The sequence below is a fragment of the Gasterosteus aculeatus genome, chromosome 11 (assembly GCF_964276395.1).
Source record: "Gasterosteus aculeatus chromosome 11, fGasAcu3.hap1.1, whole genome shotgun sequence".
In the NCBI taxonomy this organism is placed as follows: Eukaryota; Metazoa; Chordata; class Actinopteri; order Perciformes; family Gasterosteidae; genus Gasterosteus; species Gasterosteus aculeatus.
This window is the reverse complement of record NC_135699.1, coordinates 4,039,000-4,065,469: the sequence shown is the minus strand read 5'-3', so window position 1 is coordinate 4,065,469 and position 26,470 is coordinate 4,039,000. Positions and strand designations below refer to the sequence as shown.

At 49.3% G+C, this 26,470-nt stretch overlaps 2 protein-coding genes across 15 annotated transcripts in view; one reads left to right on the top strand and one right to left on the bottom strand.

Annotated features, from left to right (window-relative positions):
- caskin1 (CASK interacting protein 1) overlaps positions 1–11,939 on the top strand; it is a 62,072-nt gene extending 50,133 nt beyond the window's left edge. For 4 of the 11 annotated variants that reach the window (XM_078084485.1, XM_078084484.1, XM_078084480.1 and 1 more), the window contains 10 exons: positions 254–363; positions 3,132–3,242; positions 4,764–4,865; positions 4,942–5,080; positions 5,365–5,493; positions 5,617–6,752; positions 6,846–7,145; positions 7,344–7,905; positions 8,465–8,954; positions 9,408–11,939. In XM_078084485.1, coding sequence (XP_077940611.1) covers positions 254–363; positions 3,132–3,242; positions 4,764–4,865; positions 4,942–5,080; positions 5,365–5,493; positions 5,617–6,752; positions 6,846–7,145; positions 7,344–7,905; positions 8,465–8,954; positions 9,408–9,504 — 3,176 coding nt within the window. In that variant the 3' untranslated portion in view covers positions 9,505–11,939. The remainder of the gene's footprint in view (positions 1–253; positions 364–3,131; positions 3,243–4,763; positions 4,866–4,941; positions 5,081–5,364; positions 5,494–5,616; positions 6,753–6,845; positions 7,146–7,343; positions 7,906–8,464; positions 8,955–9,407) is intronic. The other 7 variants (XM_078084487.1, XM_078084483.1, XM_078084481.1 and 4 more) reach the window with 3 other exon arrangements.
- Positions 11,940–13,738: 1,799 nt separating this feature from the next.
- On the bottom strand, positions 13,739–24,562 carry traf7 (TNF receptor-associated factor 7). 4 transcript variants are annotated; one of them, XM_040190340.2, is made up of 22 exons: positions 24,171–24,562; positions 22,166–22,296; positions 21,951–22,011; positions 21,755–21,843; positions 21,423–21,536; positions 21,255–21,347; positions 20,841–20,874; positions 20,527–20,749; positions 20,316–20,450; positions 20,101–20,196; positions 19,899–20,020; positions 19,243–19,316; positions 19,108–19,156; positions 18,724–18,851; positions 18,081–18,163; positions 17,964–18,003; positions 17,739–17,855; positions 16,603–16,725; positions 15,870–15,989; positions 15,509–15,640; positions 15,283–15,402; positions 13,739–15,090 (listed from the first exon to the last, which is right to left on the bottom strand). In XM_040190340.2, the coding sequence occupies exons 3-22, from the start codon at positions 22,000–22,002 to the stop codon at positions 15,076–15,078; spliced, it is 1,959 nt and encodes a 652-aa protein (XP_040046274.1). In that variant the 5' UTR covers positions 22,003–22,011; positions 22,166–22,296; positions 24,171–24,562; the 3' UTR covers positions 13,739–15,075. The 4 variants fall into 4 exon arrangements, with proteins under 4 accessions (XP_040046274.1, XP_040046271.1, XP_040046273.1 ...); XM_040190337.2 differs by having other exon boundaries at positions 21,755–21,846; positions 21,951–22,006; XM_040190339.2 differs by having other exon boundaries at positions 21,951–22,006.
- Positions 24,563–26,470: the final 1,908 nt, after the last annotated feature.

The window sequence follows — 26,470 nt, the reverse complement described above, 5'->3', positions numbered from 1 at the left end:
ACACACACAGATCTTGGCTGGTTTAGCAGACAGATGGCCAAGGCAGGGGATGTAGGAGGAATTTAGCAGGGTGCCATTGGTTAGGGAGGTTTCTTATGTGCTGGAGAGAAAGGATGTGATTGGCTGCTTCTCAAAGCAGCGAGGGAGATGGAGCGGCGATGCACGGGTGGAGGAGGTCGAGGTCAGGCAGCCTGGCCAATCATCTGTTGATCAGCTTTTTTTTTTAACCAGCCAATGGTGTTTCTCCCCACAGGCTCCGCCAGCTCCTCGAGGACATCGAGCCAATCGGGCTGTCCACTCCACGAGGCGCCGCCTTACGACGCCGCGGTGACCAGGAAGGGGGAGGGGCAAGCCGAGGGGAAGGTAGGACAGTCCCAGAGTCTCCGCAGACTCCGTCCTCTCTCCCTCCTTCATTCAAAGACGCATACAGACACCGTCAACATCTAACTGCGGTCTGATGAGAATGTAGCTCCTCGGTCACCTCAACCACACCCCTCTCTCCTCCACACACACACACACACACACACACACACACACACACACACACACACACACACTGACTATATATATTTACACACACCAAGATGTCACAACGGTTCCTCTCGCAACTGGCCTCGTCCGTGCTGCGAGCGTTCGGATGCAGCCATGACACGGTGAGTGTGTGAGTGGAAGATCTCCGGTTAAACCTCGTTTGGGTCCTGAAGCGAGGAGTTCTGTGTGTGTGTGTGTGTGTGTGTGTGTGTGTGTGAGAGAGAATCCTATCTTTCTCTTGTTTATCTGCTACCTGCTGTCCATCGTTATTCACTCCTTTTAGTTGCAGCTTTTGCCTCTTCCATTGCGGCATTTTTCTTCTTCCATTGCAGAGATAAATGTCTCTCAAATGATGCTTGGTAGGTTTGCCTCAGGCACATTATGTGTGTGTGTGTGTGTGTGTGTGTGTGTGTGTGTGCTGGCAGGTGCCCAGCAGCGTGCATGTTGTGGGATGGACTAGCTCAGCACAAGAAGTGTGAAATCTAAACTTACACCATGTACAGTGAACTATTATTTACTGTAATGTGTGTGTGTGTGTGTGTGTGTTTCTATATGTTTGTGAATGTGTGTTGGCCAATATTGAAGTTCAGGTTTTCATTTTTGGGTAATTCAAAGCGTGAAAAATCGACTATAAGCGTATTTAAATAGCAGGTGGTCCTGATGGTTGTGTGTGCATCTCTTGCCTACAGTGTGTGTGTGTGTGTGTGTGTGTGTGTGTGTGTGCGTCAGTGTGAATGCGTGCTGCCATGTAAGTCATGTTCTCATGGCCATCTGTTAGCTAGAGTCCCGATTCCTCAGCACCCACATTTGGATAAAAGGCGACGGCGGGACGGGGGAAAGCCAATCGGCTTTGAGGCTCAGTGTGGAGGACGAGGAGGGTCGTTGGGAAAGATGAGAAAGATGAGGAAGAGGAGATGAAGAAAGGCAGAAGGGCTGTACAGCGAGAACCAGTCATGCAGTGGTTTTAACTGGTACATCCGCTCCTGTAGCTCCGCCCCCGGCTGTCGCCCATCAGCAGTAAGAGCAGCACGTCAAAGCAAACTTTATCAAACGTGACATGAATGTTAAACAACAACCAAGCTTTGTAAATACAGCAGATATATGAATACACAAATATAAAGAGGCTGTAGTTGTTTGGGGTTTTTTTGTCCGGTCCAGATGGTCCGGTGGTTTGGGACTGACCTCCATCACACCGACTCCTTCAGCCCGTCAGTCTCCTGCTTCTCTCTCATCCGAGTGGGCGGAGCTTCCACCTCTACTGAATCTTCTCATGACTTGGATGATACAGCGTTACAATAGCGTCATGAGGGACACTATATGACATGTAGTTAGAAAGAATAGAGAGATGGGGAAAGTTATTTCTTATTTTCGTTCGTATTTTGAACTTGAAGAACTTGAACTTGAAGACAGTATTTAACAAAATAGCTGTCTTGCTAGCTTAGTGTTAACATAGCCCACTACAAGATCATCTTTCATTTTCCTCAGGTAAACCTAAATGTAAACTACTACAGACACATTCTGTAAACTACCTGTACTTACAATTTGACTCCGTACGTAACCCAAGCTCTTTGTCGGCGAAATTAAATTAACTGTGGCTTTCAGTGACGAGCCTCCCCAAGGTCCTAGTGCCCGGGGCCCATATTGTTATAGTTGAATGACATCACCAATATCAGGTATCAAGTTAATGCTATGAGATTATTGTGGCCGAGATGAATGCGCTACAATATTTTAACGTAGTTAGGGCAACTTTGTTTACTTGTGTTGACCCCCGTTAGATCCAAGACTGAGACGATGGTCGAGCTTTTTCCATTAGCAGGAGGTAATCACAAACGTATGGAAAGGTTGTGGCGGTTCCCCCGCTCCTGACAGATGAGAGGCTCGTTGTTGTTATTTTAAAGATATTTATTTGTTTTGCGCTGGCGGTGTGGAGCATTATTGTTCCGTTATATTACCGCTTTTAATAGTGATTAATCTAGATGAATGAATTTCAAAATCTGAGATTGATTCATTAATTTGTTTTAATCTACGGACAGTCCAGACATTTATTTATATATTTATATACATACATTTACAGCCAATAATGCCAAATTATTTGGGGAGGCTGAAGAACGTTTTAGGGAGGCTGGTGAGGATGCGTGTGTGAGGAGAATGAGTGTGTGTGCAGAAGTGATGTGTATATATATTTGTCAACACGCTGCTGCAATGCAGCGTTCTCTGGCCTCTTGTAATAGAAACATCCATTCTATGTTGTCTTTACTTTCCAGTTATAGTGTCGAATGCAGATTAGCCTGCTGCTAATCTGTAGCTCTTGATGTAGCCTAAAGGCTGGGCCTGTCTCCCTCCTAATCTTAGCCTGGTTTTCTCTGCAGGGGCCAAGTAGGGCAAACCAAGGCTAAACATCATCAAACCATCGTAATCATCCCTAAATTCAAACAAATGTTCCTTTTTGACATTAGTAAAACGGTATTGACAGACAAAGTAGGAAAGTAAACTTCCTTAGCATGGTGGCTCCTTGTTTGGCCCTACTTGGCCCCCTGCTGAGAGAAAGGTGAGGCGGACACGGAGCCAGTGACAGCATGCCCCCTGTCTTCTCTCCGTAGAGCTCAGAGGCCGTTGTCCAATGGCTGAGCGACTTTCAGCTGCAGGTCTACGCACCAAACTTCCTGGGCGCTGGGTATGACTTGCCCACCATTAGCCGAATGACCCCGGAGGTAAGGCACCCGAATCCCCCCCCGTTCTCCCCCCGAACCCCAGAGGTCACATGCCCCTCCCCAGGACCACGATGGAAACCAGTCTGCACGACTTTGATTGGTGCCGTCCTTGATGTTTCCCAGATGCATGTATGCTATTTCCTATAAGAACCCTCGAATGAGCAGCATTTACCCCCCCGACCCCCGACCCTCCCTTCCTTCCTCCCCGTCCGTATGAGTAAATTCAACATGTGAGTGTACTCCGACTCTCTATTCTGTTTGGTCGATTTCAAGCAACATTCGCAGCCTGTTAGCTTAGCTTAGCAAAAATATCAGTTTGTTCTCCCAATTTGCAAGTTGTAAATTGGCGCAGTGCTCGCTTAATATTTACCATCCAGGCGTGAGAGTGGAATCGAACGCGGTGTCTTTTTTTTTTTTTTTTTGAACACTTGCGTTATGCACATATAACGGAAAAAACGCAATTAGGAACACGAAAGCAGCTTCTCTGTCATCGAAGACCATCACGAAACGGCTGCTGAAATGCTCTCTGGCTGACCAAGGCCGCGTGCTGCGATCACAGGGGGGTCAGCGGGGTCGTCCTGGTTACATCTACATCATTCTACGAATTTGGGGTTTGGAGTTAGAAAGATGTGGACAAGCAGGGCCCAATGAATGAGGCTATTGAGTTGCATTGTGGGAAAGCTAGGATCCATCGTGTTTGTGGCCTGACCCATACTGGGGAATAAAAGCAGTGCTACGATCACTGAAGATGATATTCAGAACACACTGTCACAGTGAATGGCACCAGGCGTGACTCTCAGACATGCATTCATGACCCCCCATCACCTTCCACGCTGTGCCACTCTCACCTACATACAAATCATTTATAGCACACATACATTGTTTGTAGATGTACACACACTGCAGCTGTGCATGCGGCTTCAGAGCTGAGGTTAAAAGGGTTTTGCTGTCAGAGATGTTTCGTATTATAGTGTGGAGGGGGATCGTTAAAGTGCGTTTTCGTTTGTCCACCTCGACTACCGCTGAGATTCACACAACAGAAGTCAACGATGACAGGATGATGCCGTGTGTCTATTACCTGATCAAGATATCAAATAAATACACTTTAGCTTTAGTATTTAAACATGAGCTTGTTTACGGACCACAGAGAAACAAGTGGATTCTTTGCATCCTTTTCACTGCAGACATTTCTTTTCCTTTGCTTATCTTATAATTTACATTTCTGCTCTACTCTCAACTGGCAAAGGCTTTTGTCCGATGTCATGCTGTCACTTGCTTCTTTGTGTTGCAAGTTTTTCTCCGTTTGTGTGGGCGAGAGAGAGAGAGAGAGAGAGAGAGAGACACAGATGGAGAGAGAGAGAGACTCGGGGAGATTTGAATTCACTTTCTGGAGAAAAAGTCTGAATTTGCCACAACGTTATCTTACTGTGTGTGTATGTGTGTGTGTGTGTGTGTGTGTGTGTGTGTGTGTGTGTGTGTGTGTGTGTGTGTGTGTGTGTGTGTGTGTGTGTGTGTGTGTAGGATCTGACGGCGATCGGAATCACCAAACCAGGTCACAGAAAGAAGATGACGTCTGAGATTAACAAACTAAGTGTCAGCGAGTGGCTGCCTGAGCACAAACCGGTGAGTACGGCTCACCGCGCACACAGTGAGCGAGGTACCGGCCCGCTGAGCCGCCGTGTTCTCCATCTTCCTGCAGGCCAATCTGGCAGAGTGGCTGTCTGCCGTGGGTTTGAGCCAGTACCACCAGGTGTTGGTGCAGAACGGTTATGAGAACATCGAGTTCATCACGGACATCACTTGGGAGGACCTACAGGAAATAGGCATCATCAAACTAGGTAAGACGCACAGATATAACAGATATGTAGCGTATACAGGAGGCCTGGGCCACGTTAACATGTAGCTGATGAATCGGAGCAAAAGCAAGTTAAACACTTTCACTTGTACAGGTGAGAGTTACACAATGACACATTGTGGCACCATGAAATCAGTGTGGAGTTAATTGATGACTACGTAAACCAGCCATAATATAACGTATGACCACCAATCAGTGCACGGGAATTCGCTGCGAGCTTAATTAAACATGAAATGTGATTGTTCAATCCTGCTGTTGATGCTTTAGGCCACCAGAAGAAGCTGATGCTGGCGGTGAAGCGGCTGGCCGAAATGCAGCGCGGCTCCCTGAGAAAGAAGCCGCCGCCAATCACACAGCAGCAGGACGTCATGTCGGCGGACGGTCCGCCTCTAGACGGTGAGCCGAACAGACTGAAGATGACGGGGAAGATGTTCTGTGATGACCTCTAACGATACGTCCTAGTCCCTTATTTTATTATTGATCTTGATCTTTTCAAGCGTTTCTTTCTGTTTTCCTCAGAGGTCACGTCTCCAAAGTTGAGCACTTTCCAGGACAGCGAGTTGAGCACCGAGCTGCAGAGCGCCATGACCCAGCCGGGTCAGGAGGTCAAAGCTCAGCGAACGCGCAGCAGAGACCAGGAGGAGGTGACGGCAGGCGGAGGGGGTGGAGGCACTGCGCCACCTAAGAAGGAGGCGCGGACTATGAGGCAGCAGAGCAGCCAGGGGAGTAACTCCTCCCACAGAGGGAGTGTCTCCTCTCAAGGCAAACACCGTCACCCCCACTCGCAGCCTGCCCCGCCCTACACGCCCCCTCACACTCCGACCAAGACCCGAACCTCATCTTCCTCGTCCTCCACCTCCTCCGTCCAGAGCACAGCGTCCCCGCAGGCCAAACACAAGCCGTGCCCCCAGTTCATCCAGGGGGAGAGGCCTCAGTCGCCGCGCTCCCAACCCCCTCAGTCCCCGACCCAACGCGGCCCGCCGGGTCCCCAGCAACAGCAGCCCGCCCCCCCCGAGGTGATGGAGGAGCCGCCCCCGCGGGTCCCCCTCCTCTGCCTCCCACCGGAGGCGGAGCTGGCCGAGGGGGAAGGGGGGGAGTCTTCGGCGCTCCAGAACAAGCGCGGACACCCCCCGAACCGATACGCCGCCTCGGACGGTGAGTGTGACGAGAGGGCGGGGGGAGGAGAGGGGCGCGAGGGAGGGGGGGAGGCCGAGGTGGCGGGAGGTCCGGCCTGTGGCGCCGTGAGAGGGGACGGAGTCAAATACGCGACGGTGACCCACCGCGTCAGCCGCAGCCACTCGGTGCGCAACCAGGACAAGACCCTCAACCGCTACCACACGCAGCCCTTTGCCCTGCGCCAGAAGAAGAAAGGGCCGCCCCCGCCGCCGCCCAAGCGCTCCAGCTCCGCCATCTCCACCTCCAACTCCAACCTGACGGAGGCCAACGCGCAGCCGCACGAGCTCGCCACCACAGGGGGGATGCTGGACGTTCCTTACCTCCAACAGCGGCGGGCCAGCGACCTGGGGATGTCCGTGGGGGCGGTTCCCGTCGAGACGAGCAGCGTGGGTAGTGTGAGGAGCATCGCCGCCATGTTGGAGATGTCTTCTATTGGAGGCGGAGCCAAAGGCATGGCGCTGCAAAAGAATCTCCTGCAGGTACTCTAGTTTCAGGACTTTATGCGCTCCAATATGTCCAATGTACCAGCATGCAGTTAGTGACCGCCGCGCTGCGCGGCGTGTGTTCACCAGGTGGGGAAGACGCGCGACGCCATCGGCCTGGACGGCGAAGTGGTGAACCGGCGGCGGACCATTAGTGGCCCGGTCAGCGAGCTGGTGGCGGCTGCCAGGCGCGAACAGCCGACTCCCGCTCCCTTCCCGTCTCCCGCCGTCCAGCCCGAAGACGCCCCTCTCCCGGAAAATTGCTCCGCCCCCAACCCCCCGTCCTCGCCCCACCCCGGCTCGGCGGGCAGTTCGTCGGAGAACCTGCCGTTCGCGGACGAGGGAAGCCTGACCATCCGGCGCCAGGGTCGAGGAGAAGGAGAAGGACAGGTAGCTGTCTATATTTACATGTTGGTCTATCGGATGCGACGTGCTAAAGCTAAATGTGCTTCCATGTATTATAAATCCACAGTGACGCTTCTGTGTTCTGTGAGCTCTATTTGTCTTATTCATTCATCTCTGTCGATGTTTTTTGACTGTTTGTGCAAAAACTGCCTCTTGTCACGAATGTATGAATTTTTCCGTTAGTGTGTATTTTGTGTTTGTCTGCAGGGGGACGCCGAGGGTCCCCAGGGAGACGGAGGCGCCGCGCAGGAGGACATCTCCAGGGTCGAGGCCACGGCGACCTTCAAGCGACGGGCCCGCAGCTCCAAGCCCCACCCCAACGGCTCGGACTTCACCCTGCAGGAGTCGTCCACCGTCAAGCGGCGGCCCAAGAGCCGCGACAAGGAGCCCGAGGGCTACGCCGACCTGGCCGCCAACGGAGAGCCCCCGGGGGGCGGGCCGCCCAACACCACGCAACCCGCGCCCTACCAGAACGGCACGACCACGGTGAAGCGCCGCCCGCCGTCCGACACCGGAGTGACCGAGCAGCCGCAGCCGCAGGCGAGCGCAGCGCCGCGGCGGGACAGCGTGGACCAAGCAGCTCCGGTCGGGAATGAAGGAGGTCCCGCGAGGAAACCGAAGCCCCCCGTCTCCCCCAAGCCTGTGGTGGCACAGATAAAGAGACAGGCCGGCCCGCTGACTCCCCCGCACCCTGTCTCCAACAAGAGAGTCCCCCTGCCCGGCCCCGGGACGCCTGGGAGCCCAGGTACCCGCCGCTATGATTGTGTGTTTTTATTCCTGCCTAAACCCAGAAATCAATCTGGAACCAGGAAGTGAATTTAAGAAAAGAAATGGCGAGTCTTTACTGATGTATCGTTAGAAGCTCCCTGCAGGGGATCATCCAATCAATGAGCACGTGCTTTCTAGTAAAAATCGACCCGTGTGTTCGCTGCTTCTCTAACTACACAAAATGTAAGTTATGGAAAGCTGCACAAGCCTCTCAATTCCAACGTGGGAAAGGTTCATTACAAACATCTGAAAGGGTTCAAGCAATAGAGACGCTCTTCGACAACGCGGCCTGTAAAGACCTTATTTGTGTGTTACTTTGTCCCACCGCAAAGACAAACAGCTACAGTTGAGGGCAGAGAGAAAAGACCTCAAAGGTGTTGACGTGTTGCACCTGCTTGTCCACACAGTGTCAGAAAGGGACGGAGGAAACGCACGGACCTCTGGGGGCGACTAAACGACCCCTAATCGGAGCGGGTTACAGACGGGATACTTCCGGGTCCAGAAGCCACTGATCCGTTCTGATATTTCTTTTGCAGTGGAAGGAAAGAAGATTCCTCCACCTGTCTCGCCCAAGCCGGCGCCCCCGCCCACCGCACCCAAACCGGCCAAGCTCATCCACTCCATGACCAGCCCGTCCTCCCCGGGCCCGGCCCCGGTCCAACAGCACCCGGCCGTGGCCCGACAGACCAGCTCGCCGCCCTGCTTCCCTCCCTCCCACATCCCCGGGCCGCCCAACGCCAAGCCGCTGAGCCCGTCCCCCCCGAGCCCCCGCACGCCGCAGACCCCCACCACACCACAGACGCCCGCCACCCCCAGCCCGACCCCGCCGCCTGTCAAGCCCCCCCGCTCCTCCATTGGCGGGGTGTCGGTCGACAGCGGGATGGCGGGAGGCGGAGTCACGGCGCCTGCTGCTACGACGCCGGATCTCGATGCGGATTCGTTGGTGCATCAGAAGCTGGAGGAGACGAGCGCGTCGCTGGCCGCGGCGCTGCAGGCTGTGGAGGATAAGATACTGCTGCACGAGGAGTAAGCGCACACACACACACACACACACACACTAATAATCACGCCGTTAACGTTCTGATACGGTTTAAGTTTTTTTTTTTAAGCACATTTCCGAGCATCTGCAGCTATTTGATCTCTACATGACGCTGATGTCTAGTTCACATTCGACGACTTGGTCCCGCCCCCCCAGATCGGAGGCGGCTGCCAATCGAAGCTTGAGGGATTTATTTTTGGTACAGACAGGATGTATCTTCATGCATCTTTTTGTTGTTTTGCTTTAGTATTCGTCATTTTTGTGAGATACCTTTTCACAACTTTTGAACTTGTACGTTTTTTATTTGCTGTTAGTGAATCAAAGGGAAGTTGATACACTTATTTAGCGCTGGCAGTAGATGAGCGCCATAGGTGTTAGCTTTGGTTAGGTCTGTTGGTATAATATTCTGCTTGTGTGTGTGTGTGTGTGTGTGCGTTCAGCTCCGTGGATGAGCAGAAGACCACCGTTAGCATCCTCGACGACATCGGCAGCATGTTCGATGACCTGGCCGACCAGCTGGACGCCATGTTGGAGTAGCCACCCTAAACCAGTCAGCGTGTCTCCATGGCAACGCTGCACCTGACGACACAAGAGGCGACGCCTCCCCGCGTCTCTCTCTCTCCGTGTCTTCGCCTCTCTCTCTCTGCCAGGCTCATTCCCCTTCACACTCCTCGCCCGTCCTCCTCTTGCTCCCCCGTCGCCGACCATCCGGATTCCGATGGAGCGGCGGCGGCTCCGGCCTGGACAGACACGTGGCAGAGAGAGCGCCAGAACGAAGAAGTAATAACGAGAGAGACATTAAAAGAGAGAAGGTTAAAAACACGTATGATGAGGAGAGAAAAATATAAAAGTGATGAAGAAATGCAACAAAACGGACTGCCGAACTCTGAAGCTACGACGGTGAACAAATAAAGTAAACTAGTACTGATTGAAAAGCCAACTGTGTGACGAATCATAGTGTGGTACGTGTACATTCTACGCATGGAGAGTTTATATCTACTGAAAACAGTCCTGCATTAGCACAGTAATATATATATATAATATGAATCGCTTTGGTTTGGTGTTCTGTGTGGAATGGTGACCTCTGGTGTTGTGACGATGTAAAGGACTTGGTGCAAAGATTTTTAATTCGTGACCAAAACGAGAATACTCAGCTCTGAGTGTGTGTGTGTGTGTGTGTGTGTGTGTGTGAGAGTATGAGTGTGTGTGTGTGTGACAGACGTGTGTGCACGTGAGCTTGTCGGAATCACATTTCCAGTTCTGACAGCGTTCATACACTCTGCTGCATCCTCATGCCCCCCCCCCCTCCTCCCCCATGGACGCAGACCTACAGGAGAAGCACAATGACCCACACAGCCGGCTCGCACACACACACACACACACACACACACACACACACAGTGGGGAGCCCGCACAATGTCAATGTCAGAAGAAGCTGCAGCAGGTTGTACAGGAGGACTTTTAGGATGTTTGGGGGGGGGGGGCTTTCAGCGAGGCGGGTGGGTGTTACAGTACGTTTTTTTCATGAAGACAGGTCAAAGGTCGGCCTGGACGCAGGCAGTGTGTCCGCTGCACTGAGCTCGACCCCTCGACCCGGACCCTTCCTGATCACTGCTGTGGTCTCAGAAAAGTACTAAAGCAACAAGCTCCAGGCCCCCACTCAGAAAGACGACTCCACCTTCGGGTGTAGTTCAATGGGCGCAGAAGGGGAATTAGTTTTTAAAGCAGGGATTCGTGGACTCTGATGCAGATTACTGATCCCGTATCAGTGCAGACACACTACAACACACAACACTCGGATGTCTTCCTCTTATAGAATACTAGAGGTCAGATTGTGTTTGAACGAGTGAGTGAATCGAAGTGACCGTGGAAACACTCGGGTCTGATCGAGTGAATCCTTTTGTTGTGGATTCTACTTCTGACTGTTACCAGTAAGCTGATAAAGTCCAGTACAGCTGCATTCCTACTTTAAATACGCTGCATTCACATGAGCCGCATCTCTCCCAACGCTCTCCCAACCACCCCGCGTTGCCATGACAATCTACATATTTACCCTCATCCTTCTCTATTGGCGTCGCCATGGTGACTGAGCAGTGCGTTGCCGTGACAAAAATGGAAAAATGTTAAAGGGTGCGGATGGAGGAAATCGGAGTTCTGCAGAGCTGGAGGCTTTGTGTTGGTGCAACATTTAAAGGGGCACTCCAGGGTTTGTTTTATCACACCTTAAGGGGCACGGTGGGGGTCAGGCTCCAGGAGAACATACTACACTTCCCATCATGCAGTGATGGAGGGCGGGCTCTCAGTTACAAAATAACAACCCTGATGACGTCACTATAACGTTAGTATTTGTTTCAGGTTTGACAGAACTAATTAAAGGACATTGTTAAAACCTTTTGCCCAGCTGAGTACTAACTAAGATAAGTAAACCTATGCTCATGTGTAAAATGAGCGGAGTGACCCTTTAAAACCAACAAAAATTGGTGATTTACACTCGGCCTACGAAGACTGAATCCAGGTTCTCCTCGTATACATGACCAAGAATTCAGAGAACAGTTGTGGTATTTAAACTATGATCACATAGAGATTATATATATGGATATTTGCAACAAAAAAAAAGAAATGTATTTATGATGTGTGTGTCATCCTGAAGGCTATTTTCAAAAGTAAACAGGTGTAACCTGAGTGTCGGTTTGCTTCTCCATGCTACTGTGGTCCGAGCTGATGAATCATTGTAGGATACCATGTCGGGATGTTTCCAGGATCCTTTTTTTGTTCTGCCTACATGTGTCAGGTGTGGCTATGTGTATAATACAAGCAATTCCTGTTGTTGCGTTTTGTTCTTTTTTGTATGATTTCAGATGCAATGTTCTGTTTTTGTTTTGTTTTCTTTGAAACATGTGCCTTGCTTTGTGATTTTGGTCTGACTACAATACAGTAGGTGGCGTATATAGAATATATGATGATCTCTCTCTTTCTGTTTTGCTCCCTCAGTTTGTGCCCCCCCCCACCTCCCCTCCCATGGGTGGGTTGTAATATTTAGATCATCACCACTCAACTCAGTTCCCATCTTTGCACCGCTCCATGTCTAGTTATTCACAACCAGTAACATCGGACATCTGTTTTAATTTGGAATTTTTTTTAAACGGTCCACTTGACTGATTGGACAGTCTGATTTTTCCAATTTTGGCAACATCTCAGTTTGGTCAGAACATTAGTTAATAACGGCTACATGTTATAAAAATGAGCTATTTTGCTGTCCAGTTTGGAGTAAGATGAGAAGATTGACACTGTACACGTCTGTACAGAATGTATGAAGCTAAAAATATAGAAGTCTGTAAATGGGGGAAAAGCTCTCTCTAAAAATGCGTAGTGTTTGTTTAATTCATACAGTTGCTGAGGTAAAAACGCCGCTGTGGTGTTGCAGCATCTTTAGCCAGAGCCAGGCAAGAAGTATGCGTTTCCAGCTTTGTGCTAAGCTATGCTACGTAGCGGCTAGCAGTAGCTTCACATCAAACTCCAGTTAAATGTACATCGATCTCCTCATCTAACTCTCTGCAAAAAAATAAATGTTTAAATCTAAAAACATGCCCGTGATGAACACCAACCAGTAGAACCTCCGTCACCGTAGTTGGTGAAGCGGTCACCAGATGTGTAATAAATGTAGGGGAATATTTAAATTGTTTCACATCTGGTGCCATCTGGGATCTGACTGACTTTTTACAGCCTGATGTATAATTTCCAAGCAGAAAGCATTTCAAATCTATTTTGTAGCACATGAATGAATCACAGCAAATTCCCCCGATCAGAGGCTGCACCGGGGTCAAAGGTCAACTCAAACCCACTGCTCAGAGACCTCGGCCCGCAGGTCTCATTTTGGTCATCCCTCACGTAGGAGACATTATTTGTGTGTTTGGGCGTGTGGGGATTGTGGTCAGGATACAAAGGTTAAAAAAAACACAACACAGATGGTCAAACATGTTGTGGAACAAAAGTACATCTTTTCTTTTTCTTTTTTTTTCAAAGAAAAAACAAGCTGTTTTTATTTGTGCTTCTCTGAACCGAAACCAGACTGGTCTCCTCCGCTCTGCAGTGACTGTATGTGAACGCTTGAGAGAGGCCGTGTGTGCGTTTTGTGTTGCTCTGCTATTGACTGTATGAAACCTGTGAGCGTGTGAGTGTGTGTGTGTGTGTGTGTGTGTGTAGTGACTGCATCGTATGGCCATCTGCACTGAATAAATAAATGTTCTATACAAACTTCTCTGTCCTCTTTGTATTGTGACTTGAACTTGGGTGTCTGCCTGCTGGAAAAAGCTGTGACTTAACAAAATAAATATTATATTCCCTCCGAGTGACGGAGTTCCTCCAATCGGCTGAGCTGCACCTGAAGGTGATAAAACAGTGGCAGCAGCGCTGACTGTGCACCTTATGGCGACATCGGCCCATAAATACACATGAATACATCTCTCTCCCAATCAAAAGTATCTGTCACCAGATTTGAAAGAGTGAAACCATTTCTGTTGTACATTACAAATGTTAAATTAATAAGGAAGTTGGCGAAAAGAATGTATAAAAACATTAAGACAAGACATAAAATAATTATAAAACAGATGAAAAGCTCTTCCTCCGTCTGTTAATATATTTTACAGCAGCTTGTCATTGACTTACATTATATATTATGCATGATCGGAAGCTGCGACTGGTTTCATGACGTATAACTTTTTCATGAGACACTATACTGCAGGGCGCCTGTTGAAATGAAACACAAGAGCTCTGAAAGTGTACGACAGTTTTATTGATCAATGATCAACTCAGGCTTACATGATTACAAGTATACACGGCATCACTGGAACTGTGAGCGCAGCGACGCTTCACCGAGGCTACATTCTGCATCTAAATAAAGGCAACATCATTGAGAACATCTGTAAAAACCGCATTTAGCCCACCAGTCAAAATGGATGTACATGGTCTTAAAATTAGTCTATTTTACTATTTTTAACCCAATATGGGTTTGGAACCATAATCCAGGAAAGCGGGACTTTAGCTCAACAGCGCTTTCTTTTAATTTGCCATTTGTGACTTTTGAGGGTCGAGTATTACAGTTATAAAACATGAATCTGTGGTTATGTTCATTTGGGGCAGAAAGAGGGGACAAAAAGACAATACCTTTCCTTCCTTCCATCTGGACATTTGGCACTCATTGAAATACACTCACATATAAACAACAACCTCCACGGGCCGTCAGAGCCCCCGTGACGGAGGTCGGTGTGAGTCATCGTCGTGGGCGGGTCCAACATCTCACTTTATACACCTGTACAACCCTAAATGGCTCTGGATACAGCTCTGTCATGGCACGCTTATAAAAGTCGGTAAATCTATACATCCATCATTCTCTTCTTAAAAGGTAGTTTCATTCAGGCCGGTTCCACCACAAAGGGGACACGTTGGTCTGCTCTGCTTTGAGAAGCGTGACCTCAGACCGACTGTAAATAAGAACCTCGTACAAGCTCTGCCCCCCGAGCTGACGCGTGGGTCGGGTCTCACCGGTAGTCGGCACCTCATCTTCGCGTTTTCTTTTTTACGCGTCTGTGCCGTCCGTGCGTTTGAAGCATGACATTCATTCCTGGAGGTGTGGCGTCGCTCCCCGTGTGTGAAACCAGCCCGGAGACTTTTCTGGGCGGCGTGTACGAGGCATCGCGTAACACGCCGCGTCCTTCCGCAGGAAGCAGGTCCGGAGTTCATAAGCTGGGTTTAACATGAGCGCAGCAGCTTTTTTCAATGTGGGTTTTGGGAAACTTTCAGCCTGCTCCTCCTGTTTGTGACCCATAATGCACTGGGGCTGAGGTCCCGTCAGGAGCGTGACCTTGAGTTGACCCTCGAGGCCGATGATCCAGTCGACGGCGCCGGTCGGCTCGTTTGAAGTTTTAAAAGCATCACTTCCTGAAGCGCTTCCCGGCGCGGCGCCACAGAAGCGGCGGTTGTTGTTGTTGTTGTTGTTGGTCTGTGGGGTTTGAATCTCAATCAAAGAAACAGGTGTGGGGGAGGAGATCATGTGGAGAGGGAACCATTGATAAAAGAGTTGACTGGACTCCTGAAGAACAAGCGGGTTGTTCAGCACGTCCACACCTGAAAGAGGGAGCGGAGTTACAAGAGCGAACAAAGCAGAAGATGGAAATACTGTTAAACGTGAAGATCGTGGATCACAGATAGAGAGATGTAGTCAACAGCTATGAAAAAAGCACATTTGGGGTTATGAACAAATGGAACAATGACTCCGAAGGACAGATGGAGGGACGCAGGAGCAGCAGGTGGAGGTACCTTGACGGTGCTGTCCACGGCTCCAGAGAAGAGGCGTCCCCTGGAGACGGCCAGAGCCGTCACACTGCCCTGGTGTCTGAGCAGAGTCTGGGTGCAGATCATGTTGTCCATGCTCCACACCTGGTGACACACACACACACACACACACACGATCACAACGATGGAAAGAGAAACGTGAACGCAGTGTCCTGTGTGTGTCTGTGAGGGACGCGCTGTCCGTCCTCACCCTGAGTGAGCGGTCGTAGGACGCGCTGAACACTTTGGTCTGGTCCGGAGTGGAGATGACGGCGAGGGCGTAGACGGTCCCCACGTGGCCCGTCAGGGTCCGCACCTGCTCTTTGGACTCTATGTCCCACACCTGGACAGAAGACGGACCGCATCACACAAACACGCACCAGAGCGCCTTTCCTCTCGTTTGTTAGGGAGACAAAGCAAGCGGTCACATGTTGGCTGGCCGTTAATGGGGACATTAACGTCCTGTGGACATTTACACTGTATTCACGTTATTTATAATATAATGTGAGGCGGGGACAGAACACAACAGCGGAGGATAATTGGACCCAGAATGCAGCAGTGCTTCATCTTACGTGGATGAGGTTCTCGTAGGTGCCGCAGACGATGTGGTGGTTTGTGACGGCGATGGAGTAGACGCTGCCCCCGCTGGTCTGCAGGACGTGAACGCACTCCAGAGAGCGGATGTCCCAAATCTGACAGGGGCGAGAGACAGAGGGGTTATGGGTAAAAGTGAGCTGCTCAACAGCTGCAAGTTGTCGATTGTGTTGCCATGGAGATGACAGCGGGGCTTCCTGTCTAAATCACAATGCAGCAATAAAACAGCCCACGAAACGCGGGAGAGAGACGACACATGTCTCATGTCACAGCTGAGCTTTCATTTACCAACATGCGACAGCAGCTGATGGGCCGAGCAGCAGTGCAGAGCGAGCGATTCATTACAGGAGAAACTCAAAGTATTAACTCAGTTAATTCAGACAAAGAAATTTGAACTAAAAAAAAAAAGTCAATTGCTTGCAAAAAGGCTTTTATGATCAAACACTGCTCTACTGCTTTTGTCTCATTGACAGCAGGTTAAAAAGCCTTTTTAACTGCATAGTAGGCAGCCTGAGTCACAATAATTCCCTCAGCAAAACATCCTGTGAACGGCGTTCCGCTTAATGGTGAGTTAGTTTAAAGTCAAACTAGGGAGCGAAGCAGCGCGTGGAGGACAGCAGCTGCTTCGCTGTGATTGGACCGTCAGGAGGAATTTGCACTGTGTGCCTGTAGAACATTAAGAATACTGATCACGGTGATGCCTCCTCCTACCTTGATGGTCTGGTATGAGCCGCTGTACAGGTGGTTCTGGGAGGCCACCAGTGCTCTAACCCAGTGGTTCAGACCAGTCAGCTCCTTCTTCAGCTTCAGCTCCGTGACGACAATGTCCCACACCTAAAACACGCCAAGCACGAGGAGGAAGGGTCAAGCTCCAAAGTACACTAGAGAGAAGATCAGCATGAAGAAATAACAGCCGATGAGTACGATGGGACATGAGCGTGCTTAGTACATTACATTACATTACATGTCATTTAGCGGACGCTTTTATCCAAAGCGACGTACAATAAGTGCATTCAACCATAGGGTACAAACTCAGGAGAACAAGAAACAAGAAAGTGCAATTCCATCAAATAAGCCAATTTACAATTTGCTATAGATGAGTGACGTTACAAGTACAATTTAAGTGCTACAATTTGTTAGTCTTTAGTGGAGGTAGAGTCTGAAGAGGTGTGTCTTTAGTTTGCGGTGGAAGATGTGAAGGCTCTCTGCGGTCCTGGTGTCTTCAGAGAGCTCGTTCCACCATTTCGGAGCAAGGACAGCGAGAGTGGAGATCTAGTCGAGTGTTTTGCTCTCAGTGAGGGAGGGACGAGTAGTTTTGCAGATGCAGAGCGGAGAGCGCGGGTCGGGACATATCAAGTGCTAATAATAAGAACTTTACATCTAATAATGTCAGTTACCGGCTTGTTTTTTGGTCAATTTTTAATACAGCTTTAAATTAGTTAGAGTGAATAAAGTTAAGTGATGATGTCACTGGGTGAGGGGTGGGCGGGGGGGGGGTTCTAGTTGGGTAAGAAAGGAACTTCACCATCTCACAAAGCACCAGTCATCCTATTCTCACTCGCTTGTAACCATGACGACGGGCGCAGGCCTCGCAGCTCTCTGAGCCACACTTGTTATATCAAAGTGTGTAGACATAATAGAGACAATTTCCTGGTCATTATTTAATCCGAGAAGTCAGATTTACTTACACGACGTCTCATCTGTGCCCGGCTTTAATTCCCAAATGCATCCACATCGGTGCACTAAATGATTTTGTATCCCTCATGTTGGACCTGTGCTTGACGTCAGGTCTACTCAGAAGATGACTCCCCAGCTTTAATACGATCACCTTATTTTGACTAAACTACCTTGATGGCCTTGAGGGAGCCGCTGAACAACATGTTGTGGGAGGAGACCAGCGTGCATACAGGGTTGTCATGGGCACGGATGGTATTGACTTTCTGCAGGGTCTGGATGTCCCACACCTACGCAAAACGCACACAGACGAGACAAAAAAACACAACTTCTATCACATCTGAAAACGTTTGTGCAAGTTCGCCTTCCAAGAAAGAGGAAGCAGGGAGGCGACTTACGATGATGGTGCAATCCGCGGAGCCACTGTACAGCCGGTTTCTATGGAAACAAATACCATTGAGTCATGCTCGTTCCCAGTTGGCATGCAGCTTATGCGTTTGTGTGCGTTGCGTTACCCTTGGATGCACAGCGCCAGAACGATGCCATCGTGTCCCTCCAGGGTTTTCTGACACTTGTAGGTGGTGCAGGTGTCCCACACCTGAGGGCCAGAGTGGACACGGAGAGAAATAAGTCAACGTACCGGCCGTGTGTGTGTGTGTGTGTGTGTGTGTGTGTGTGTGTGTGCGTGCGCATCTCTGGGCCTCTTGAAGGCCGAGGTCGGAGTGGAGTGTAACCCGTTGGACAGACGTGTGTGATCTCAAAGGTCACTCACACACACTAATACATGACGCTTCAGTTCCCCTTCTGAATGACGGTAAAGTGGTGGAAGTATTGTGAATAAAGTTCATGCTGCAACTGATATATGTTTACTACAAACCCTCCGCTCACTCTACTAAAGGTGTTTTCTGGTTCTTAACTAAGAGTAATAATAATAATAATAATAATAATAATAATACGCTCTCCAGGTCGTCATTACAATACAAGGTTGTGGGGCAGGTCATCACAATGTCTCTGGAAGTGGAAAAAGGCGACGATGCGGTGTGAGTGTTTTCCTACATGGGGAGTTTGAGTGTTCCATGAGTTTGAAGGCACTCTGCGGCGCCATTAAAGGAACACAACGCCTCTTTTTCACACATCGCTAATGTTGCGTTATGCTACCTTGATCGTCTTATCTGAGGACCCCGAGAAGAGCAGGTCTCCGGTGGAGTAGACACACAGACACCAAACGGGACCCTGGTGGCCAACGAAGGTCCCTTTACACTTGAAGATCTGCTGGGGGTCGTACGCTACACACAGGCACAGAGAAGGGAAACACTGCTATGTGGTTTTCATCGGAAGCAAAACAAGGGAGGAATCGAATGGGAGCGGAGGGGGACAGAGAAAGGGACAGATGGAGGCCGGTGGGGGACGGTGAGTGGGAGCAAGGAGAGGAGGAAAGAACAACCACAGAAGATTTTATCACGAGGTTTTCCCCGCTGAGAGATGTGAGTAATAATGAAGAGACAAACAAAGGGTTTTAAAAAGGACGAGGACGGTACGTACATCCCAGGATTCCCATGTTGAGCCGGGCGTTGATGTGGGACAACTCATCCTGCAGAGAGACGACACTTTGAGCTACAGCCACTCAATCTCTCAGGTGCTCTTTCTAACCTCTTTGCAAGGTGCACACACACTTACGTTGAGCATGGACGCATCTCTACGAAACTCCATCAGGTCCTCGCTGAGTTTACTCTGGTTCTCATCCAACACATCTGAATGAGACACACACACACACCCAAGTTATCACTTGGTATTCGTCCACCAGCCGGTTCCAGGAGCCTCCTCTTGTGGAGCAGCGCAGGAGAGACCAGACAAGAGGGGACGCACAAACCCAGCTTCGTCTGCACTGACGCAGATCACAAACAATCCTTTTTTCATTCTGAAAGTGAGATTTTATTATTTTAACTTATGTTATCTTCTCATTTGAAAAGGAGACCTTCTCCTGCAATGAGGTTTTTCGCCTCGAGCCCACGATCTCAATCTTCCCATATTTGTGTCGCATGCTGAAAGCTTGATGTTCACACGGTGTCACGTCTCTCTTTTAGAAGCGGCTTCGTGTAATTTGTCATAAAATGTATCCGGTCTATGAAGAGATTCTATCATTTAGAATCTGCCATGTGCCAAAAACGTCTCCATTTCCAGTTAGAGTAACTTGAATGGAAGATAAGCGCTAACACATCTGCTAAAGGGAAAGTACATGCAGGAAGTGCAGTAACTTTACACGTTACTTTGTGTACCGAGCTCCTTTTGGCTGAATAGGAAAACAGAAGAACAACCTTCTTACTGCCGCTCACCAAATTTGAGCTCCAGGTTCTTCTCTAGCTGATCCAACTTCTCAGACAGTTTGCCCAGCATAGAGCGCAGGAAAGCAATGTCCTGGTCCTTCTGGGCCAGAGTCAGCTGCATCTCATGGAACCTGAACCGGGTCAAAGGTCAGACAGGTCAGACACAGAAACAACGTTGAATAATGCTGAGCACTCAATCCAATCTTCTCACCTGTCATCAGTCTGCTGCAGAAACTCCTTCAGGCCCTCAAATTTACACACCTCCAGGTGGGTTTCATAAGTGTCCTGGTTACCGATGAACGTACAGCTGGGGAGGGGGGGGGGGGGGGGGAGACACGAGAGGCCGATGAGCGGACGGTAGGAGAGTGTGTGATGCAACATTCCCAGAGCGGCAGCACGTGCAGTAACACAAAGCGCGGCACTCACCCATACTTAGAGTGTGGACACTTGATGTGCTCGCACTCTTTGAGGTGAGCCTCCAGGTTCATGGTGAGCAGCGGGGGGCAGGACGGGTTGTTGGGGCAGCGGACCGGCCTGTAGTCACAGCTGGCCTCGTGCTCTCTGCGGAGGCGGGACACCGTCAGCGACAGCTCTCTGTGCAACGTGCTCAGTGCTTTTCAAACCCTCGGGCCCTTACTTGCGCGTGGACAGCTTGATGGTGAACGGGCAGCCGAGGGGGTCCACCTCGTAACCCCCGGGCTTTCCAGCCACCGCGGAGGGGGAGGCCGCCGCCCCTCCCGCCGCGCTGGCCGCAGCCCTGCAGCCGTGTTTACAGTGAATGAAGAGCTCTCCGATCTGCTCGGCGACCGCGATGTTGTTGACCACGACCGTCAGCTTGGCGGCGTCCACGGGACACTTGTCTGCGAGGAGGAAGCACACCAACGAGAGGTTGGGATCAACGCGGGCGGCGGCTCCGGGAGTCAGACTAAAAGAAGAGGTTTTAGGCCCCACCTGAAGTCAAGGCACATCGTCGGCAGAAGGTGTGCTGAGGAGGAAACAAAAGCTGGATGAAATGATTTCGCTCCTTAGAAAACATTGTAACAAAACCATCTTGGAGCACTCGAACTCCCTTCATCTCAACTGTGGTCATTTGAAACGTGAAGGGTGTGCGGATTCTAGTGGATGGGTGGATTAAATCAGTACCGAGTACTGTTCGTCTGACAGGCTGCTAAGCTCTGGTACTGATTCTCCACGACACCCCTTGCCTCTAAACAGGAGGAAAGGGGGAGGCGGGGGGGGGGTGGATCTCCTGACCGGCATTAGTTCATCTGATTTGCCCAATAAAAAGTCATGTAGAGGCATCGGCCTTAATGTGACACCAGTTAAATGAGAGGAAAGGCTGGACGGGGGCGGCCATGAACTCACCCCACACGTGGTGATGACGGGGTCCTTGAAGACGTTACAGCACAGCTGGCAGCACAGCTTTACGGAGGGCTGCTCAGCAAACACCTGGGGCTCCTGCACACAGACACATTGATCGTTTAACACATTAAGTGCTGGTGGTGACGTACGTTAGTGCTGGGGGGGTCATACCGTGTCCTCCTCCTCTTCGTGAAGAGAGAAGGTGGAGCGCAGGGACATGTTGGATTCCGAGTGGAGGGATCGGATTGAGATGGCTGAATCGGACCTCCGAGGAGTAATGGGAGGCTAGGAGGAGGAGGACAGGCAGTGGAGAGAGGAGGTCAGATCCCATTCAAACCGCCACCAATTCAGTCAGGACCACTGGAAACCTCCCTTTTTACTCATAAATTTAACCCTGCCAAACCATCAGCTTGGCAAAACTTCTCAGTTAATGTTGACGTCGTTGAGCTCAGTCCCATTAACCTGGGTTGAAATGAAGCATAAAAGGTTGTGTGTGAGTGTACCATTCCGTCGTCGTCATCCCGGGGAGAGTAGTTCAGAGTGCTTGAGGAGGAGGGAGTTCTTCTGTGCTGCTTGTAGCTGCTGGACCCTTCTGCTGAAAACACAAATAAAATCCCAACAAAAAAAATTTAAGCAGATGCAGATGCAAAAAGAAAAGGACACAACATTTCTTGAAGGGAATATTATTTGTATTACGACCTTTTGCTCCAGGTGCCACAGCTGAGAAGGTAGAGCCGAATGAAGCCTCCATCCTGCTGCGCTACAAAGAAAGGAGGGTGGTGATGATAACATGAAATGTTATACTATAGAATTAAAGGTAAAGGGTAATCACCACAGTAATACATCTCACAACATGAGTGTATTCTGGGCATTTCATCACACTATATCTCTTAAGTCACACTATTGTCGCCCACCCTGTGGCCAGACTCAGGTGGGGGGGTCTGGCTGTGGAGGCTGCTGCTCAGAAGTATCGGGTGCAGCGAGGAGTCTCAGCAAGAAGAAGAACACACGGATGAACAGGAAACAGTTAGCTGGACCGCTAGGCCTGGGTGGAGGAAAGGGGACAAGGAAGGAAGGTGAAGAAGTGGTAGTGAGGAGGAAACTGAAGGATCAGGTGACATCCTCCAGGTTCTGACAGTGAAGTGGGCGTTTCCCCTCGGAACGAACCGGCTGACGGCGGCGACTCCGATTGCCCCCCCCTCTTGATTTATTCCCTCAGTAAACATTGTAAACGTGAGTTTATGCTCTCCAACTAGTTCCAAGTCTTCTTCTTTACAAAGTGAAGATCATTTAGTAAATGATGGTCCATAAAGAGGAGTATGCCGATTGACAGGTCGTTGCCACGACCAGAGCCTTGTGAGGCGTCTCTGGCCTCCGCAGTCCGGATACGGTCATTTTCCTTCACTCGTTGCAACGAGCCAGAACGGCGACAGACAACTCAAGGCCTCAAAACCGAAACCCACAAACCAACGTTTGCTATTGGGACACAATATTGTGAGTACCAGTGAAACCAGGATGGAAACTTAATGCTGACCATGAGTCTGCTTTGTGTTTTAACAGAGCGACAGAAATAACACACAACACTTGGTCCCAGAAATGTGAGCGGCGGCCAGTTGCTACAGAACAGCTGAACGCTACTTAAGATGAGTCTGACCTTCTCGATTGGCCCCCAACACAACACAATCCGACATCGGGACATACAGTATCCTCTGTTCAACTAGATTGTCTGTCGATTTGTTTATAAGTATTGATGAAAATTAGATGCAATGCACACGTTTGGTCTGAAAAGAGGAAGTTCAGTCGGTAGTCAGGAACTTGACATAATGATCGAATATCAATGTTGTGATGAGAATAGTTTGGTCGTCCGTGGAAATGTTATCAATATTCTACCTGCGTTCTGAGAGCTGCATTCATTATTTACAAAACACTTCCAGGTTTGCTTTACCTGATGGTTTATTATAGTTAATAGTGATATCATAATAATGTGTATGACATATTCAAATGCTTCAACATCAAAACTAAACGCACAAACTCAGCAGCAAAAGATGGACGACAATAACATTTGAACTGAAAAGTCCTCCTAACTAGCTTTCTACTGAGACTGCACGTTGTAAATAAATGAGCCCTTTCTGGTGACCCCTCATTGAAGTTCGTGACCCTCCTCGCGAGACCGACACAAAGCCATCACAGCTGTAGAATAACACCAAACAGCTGTCTCACTGATCCAGCGTGCTACCAACACTTTAATGAGGGGAAAATACTAAGTGACGAGCATCTGCAACCCCTCACGCACACGCGCGCCCGGCCGGGAGGCAGAGAGGGAGGGAGCCGCGCGGACGCGAAGTGGGGGAGGAAAAAAAGTGACAGCGAGAAGAACCAGCGAGCCGGGCCACCGGGTTCTGATGTAAACACAAAAGTATGCGGGGGGTCTAACGTCAGGGCCACGTAACGTAACCACCGCGACGTTAATCCGCTTCCATCAGCGTCACTGACGCTTTTCACCGTGCAGGAGATTCCCGTAAAGGGGCGCGTGCACACAGAGAGGGGGCGGAACACGCGCACGCACACACACACTGAACGGAACTAAGTTGAATACTGACAGCTAGCTTAATGTTCCAACAATAAAGAAGTGTGGTATAACAGCGCTTAGCCAGGCAGCTGCTGTACACGACGGCACACGGTGCGCGTTCTTATCCACAGACATCTTGTCAACGGCCGTTTATCTGCGATAGTTAGCTAGCTGAAGTGCCCCCTTTGCTAGCTTAAGTTAGCTAGCTGTTGGTACATTTTCTGCTAGCAATCAGTGCTGCTAACGGCCTTTGGCGAACTCTGCTAACCACCAACGGTGTGCCCGCGTTGTTTGATGGCTAATGAGTCAATTGTTCATCAAAACGGCCGGGTTTTAGTTTGTATACTTACCATTTTTCCGTAACACTGCAGCACCAAGTTTGCAGACGAATTCCTAAATCTAAACCTCTCTCACTCACTCTCGCTCTCTCAGCCTCACACACACACTGCTGAAATGCCGCGGTGTGTTCTGGGACGTGTAGTAGGAGGGCTGACGGCTCTCAGCTCGATTCGTAGTCTTTCCCCCGCTGTCTGACTACGTCCCCCACAATCCACTTCGCTCAGCTGCCATTGGACTCGGCGCTGTCACTAAATACCGCAAAGCAACTGCAAAACGCACTGCTCCCCGTACGTGTCCACATTCCGCCGGTTCGGCGCTGTTATTGGTTCTCGCGGACACCGAACCATCACGCGACCGCCGCCATCACATCTCCACAGGAAAGACACGTGCACCGCAAAGGCAGTCTGGTGTGGAGAGCTACTGATCCAACGATCACAGGTTTAAAATAAACACAGAACCATTCAGTGGCATGCCAGATATCATGTCTTTTTAATACAACCAATAGTGATTAAACACACAAGCGTGCTTTCATAAAGGCGCTTTATAATATGTGTAAAGTATTGTAATAAAATGATGCGTACAATATATGGAAGGAAAAATGTAACAACATGTAATACTTCCTTGTAGATGTCTATGGAAATCTATAGAGCGAATGAGTGGACAATGATGAGGGGAGAAGAGAATAATCGTGGGGGGGGGGGGGGGGGGGGGGGTTAAGTGTCGATGGACCGTTTGAGGCCTCACTGTGTCCACACTGTGAGCATGTCATGTGACATCTCCCTCCATCACAGCCGTTCCCGAGTGCAGAAACAAACAGCATGTTTCAGGGTGTCCTCTCAGTGTCATTGCACTGGGTGATCTGTCTCTCTTTTTGTGACATCCCAAATAGATTAAACATGATTCTGTTACATCAGAGAGGCCCAATGCAATAGTAAGTAAAGCGGCCCGATCAATGACTGACAGGTGGACTATAAACTCACTAATGACAACCATAAACAGGTCACATAGAAATACCGTGTATTACTATCAACATGTTCCACATTTTGTGGACGTCCTGCACCATTTGGTATTCGCTCCATTCTCTCTATGCTTATTTAGAACATTGTGTTATTATTGATGTCTCTGCCCATGCAGTCTAGACACAGTACATTCATGCACTGATTGCACATGCGCGTAAGTTATTCTTTGACTCCGATTGAATCAGATTCTTTCCATTCTGTGGACTTTCTGTGGGGAAGGTGGCTGTCAGTACACGTACGACTATTTTTAATTCGGAGGTGCTTTTAGCCAAAAGCTTTGATGCAAACACCTCACTGACAAGTAACACCACAAAGCATATTACTTATTACGCCTTGAAATAACAACATCACAAGGTGTGTGTGTGTGTGTGTGTGTGTGTGTGTGTGTGTGTGTGTGTGTGTGTGAGCTGATATTGCTGCTCCATTGTTTCCTGCTGCCTTCCTTTCACCACAAGGGGACACTGGTTGTCTAGATGTAGCCGAGCTTTGGACCAGATTACCTTCTTTATAGTTGTCTGTGTCTCGCTGGAGAATGTAGAAGCTCCGAGATGTTAGAAGTGATGCAAACAAAACTAAATCAAGACTTTCATCCACATGCATCAGGGAGCCCATTTCAAAACAGTAGAACGAACAAAGGTGTGGAGATGATAAAAGATTGCATCAAATCATTGTTATTATTATCATCAATCACACACGTTTTTAGATGTAACCTTCGTTGCACAAATTGAGACTATCTAGCATTACCTTTACAAATACACAGGAATCAGTATTTTCCACAATCGGCTCTCTCATCTTGTGGCAGTGAGATGTTTCCCATCATGCCCTGGGTCATACCATCGCTGCAGAGCTACTGCGCCTCTCCACTCTGAAAACTAAAAGCGAGTTCAACATCTCCCTGACCGGGAAGGTCCTCTCCGCTCACATTGCACTTCTTTGGGCCCTGCACATGAAACATGGAGAACAACCTGCACAGCGCCGCCCACCCTCATCCGGGCCGCAACGCTAAAAAAACCCTGTGTGGGTGTGAATATGTGTAAATATAATATATGAAGACCTTCAAGTACAAGAAAAGGTCCAGTATTTTTTCATTTAAGTAACAATTATTATCAGCAAATTTAATTAATGCAGGAAAAATGGCTCTTGTTAGTCTTATATATTAGTTACCTAGCATGCTAGTAAATCGGATTATATATTTATATATATAAAATAAATACTACATTAAAATATACAGTATACTCAAGAGCTGCGCACGTCAGAATGGTTCCTGTAGAACTTGTGTAAAGATATCGACT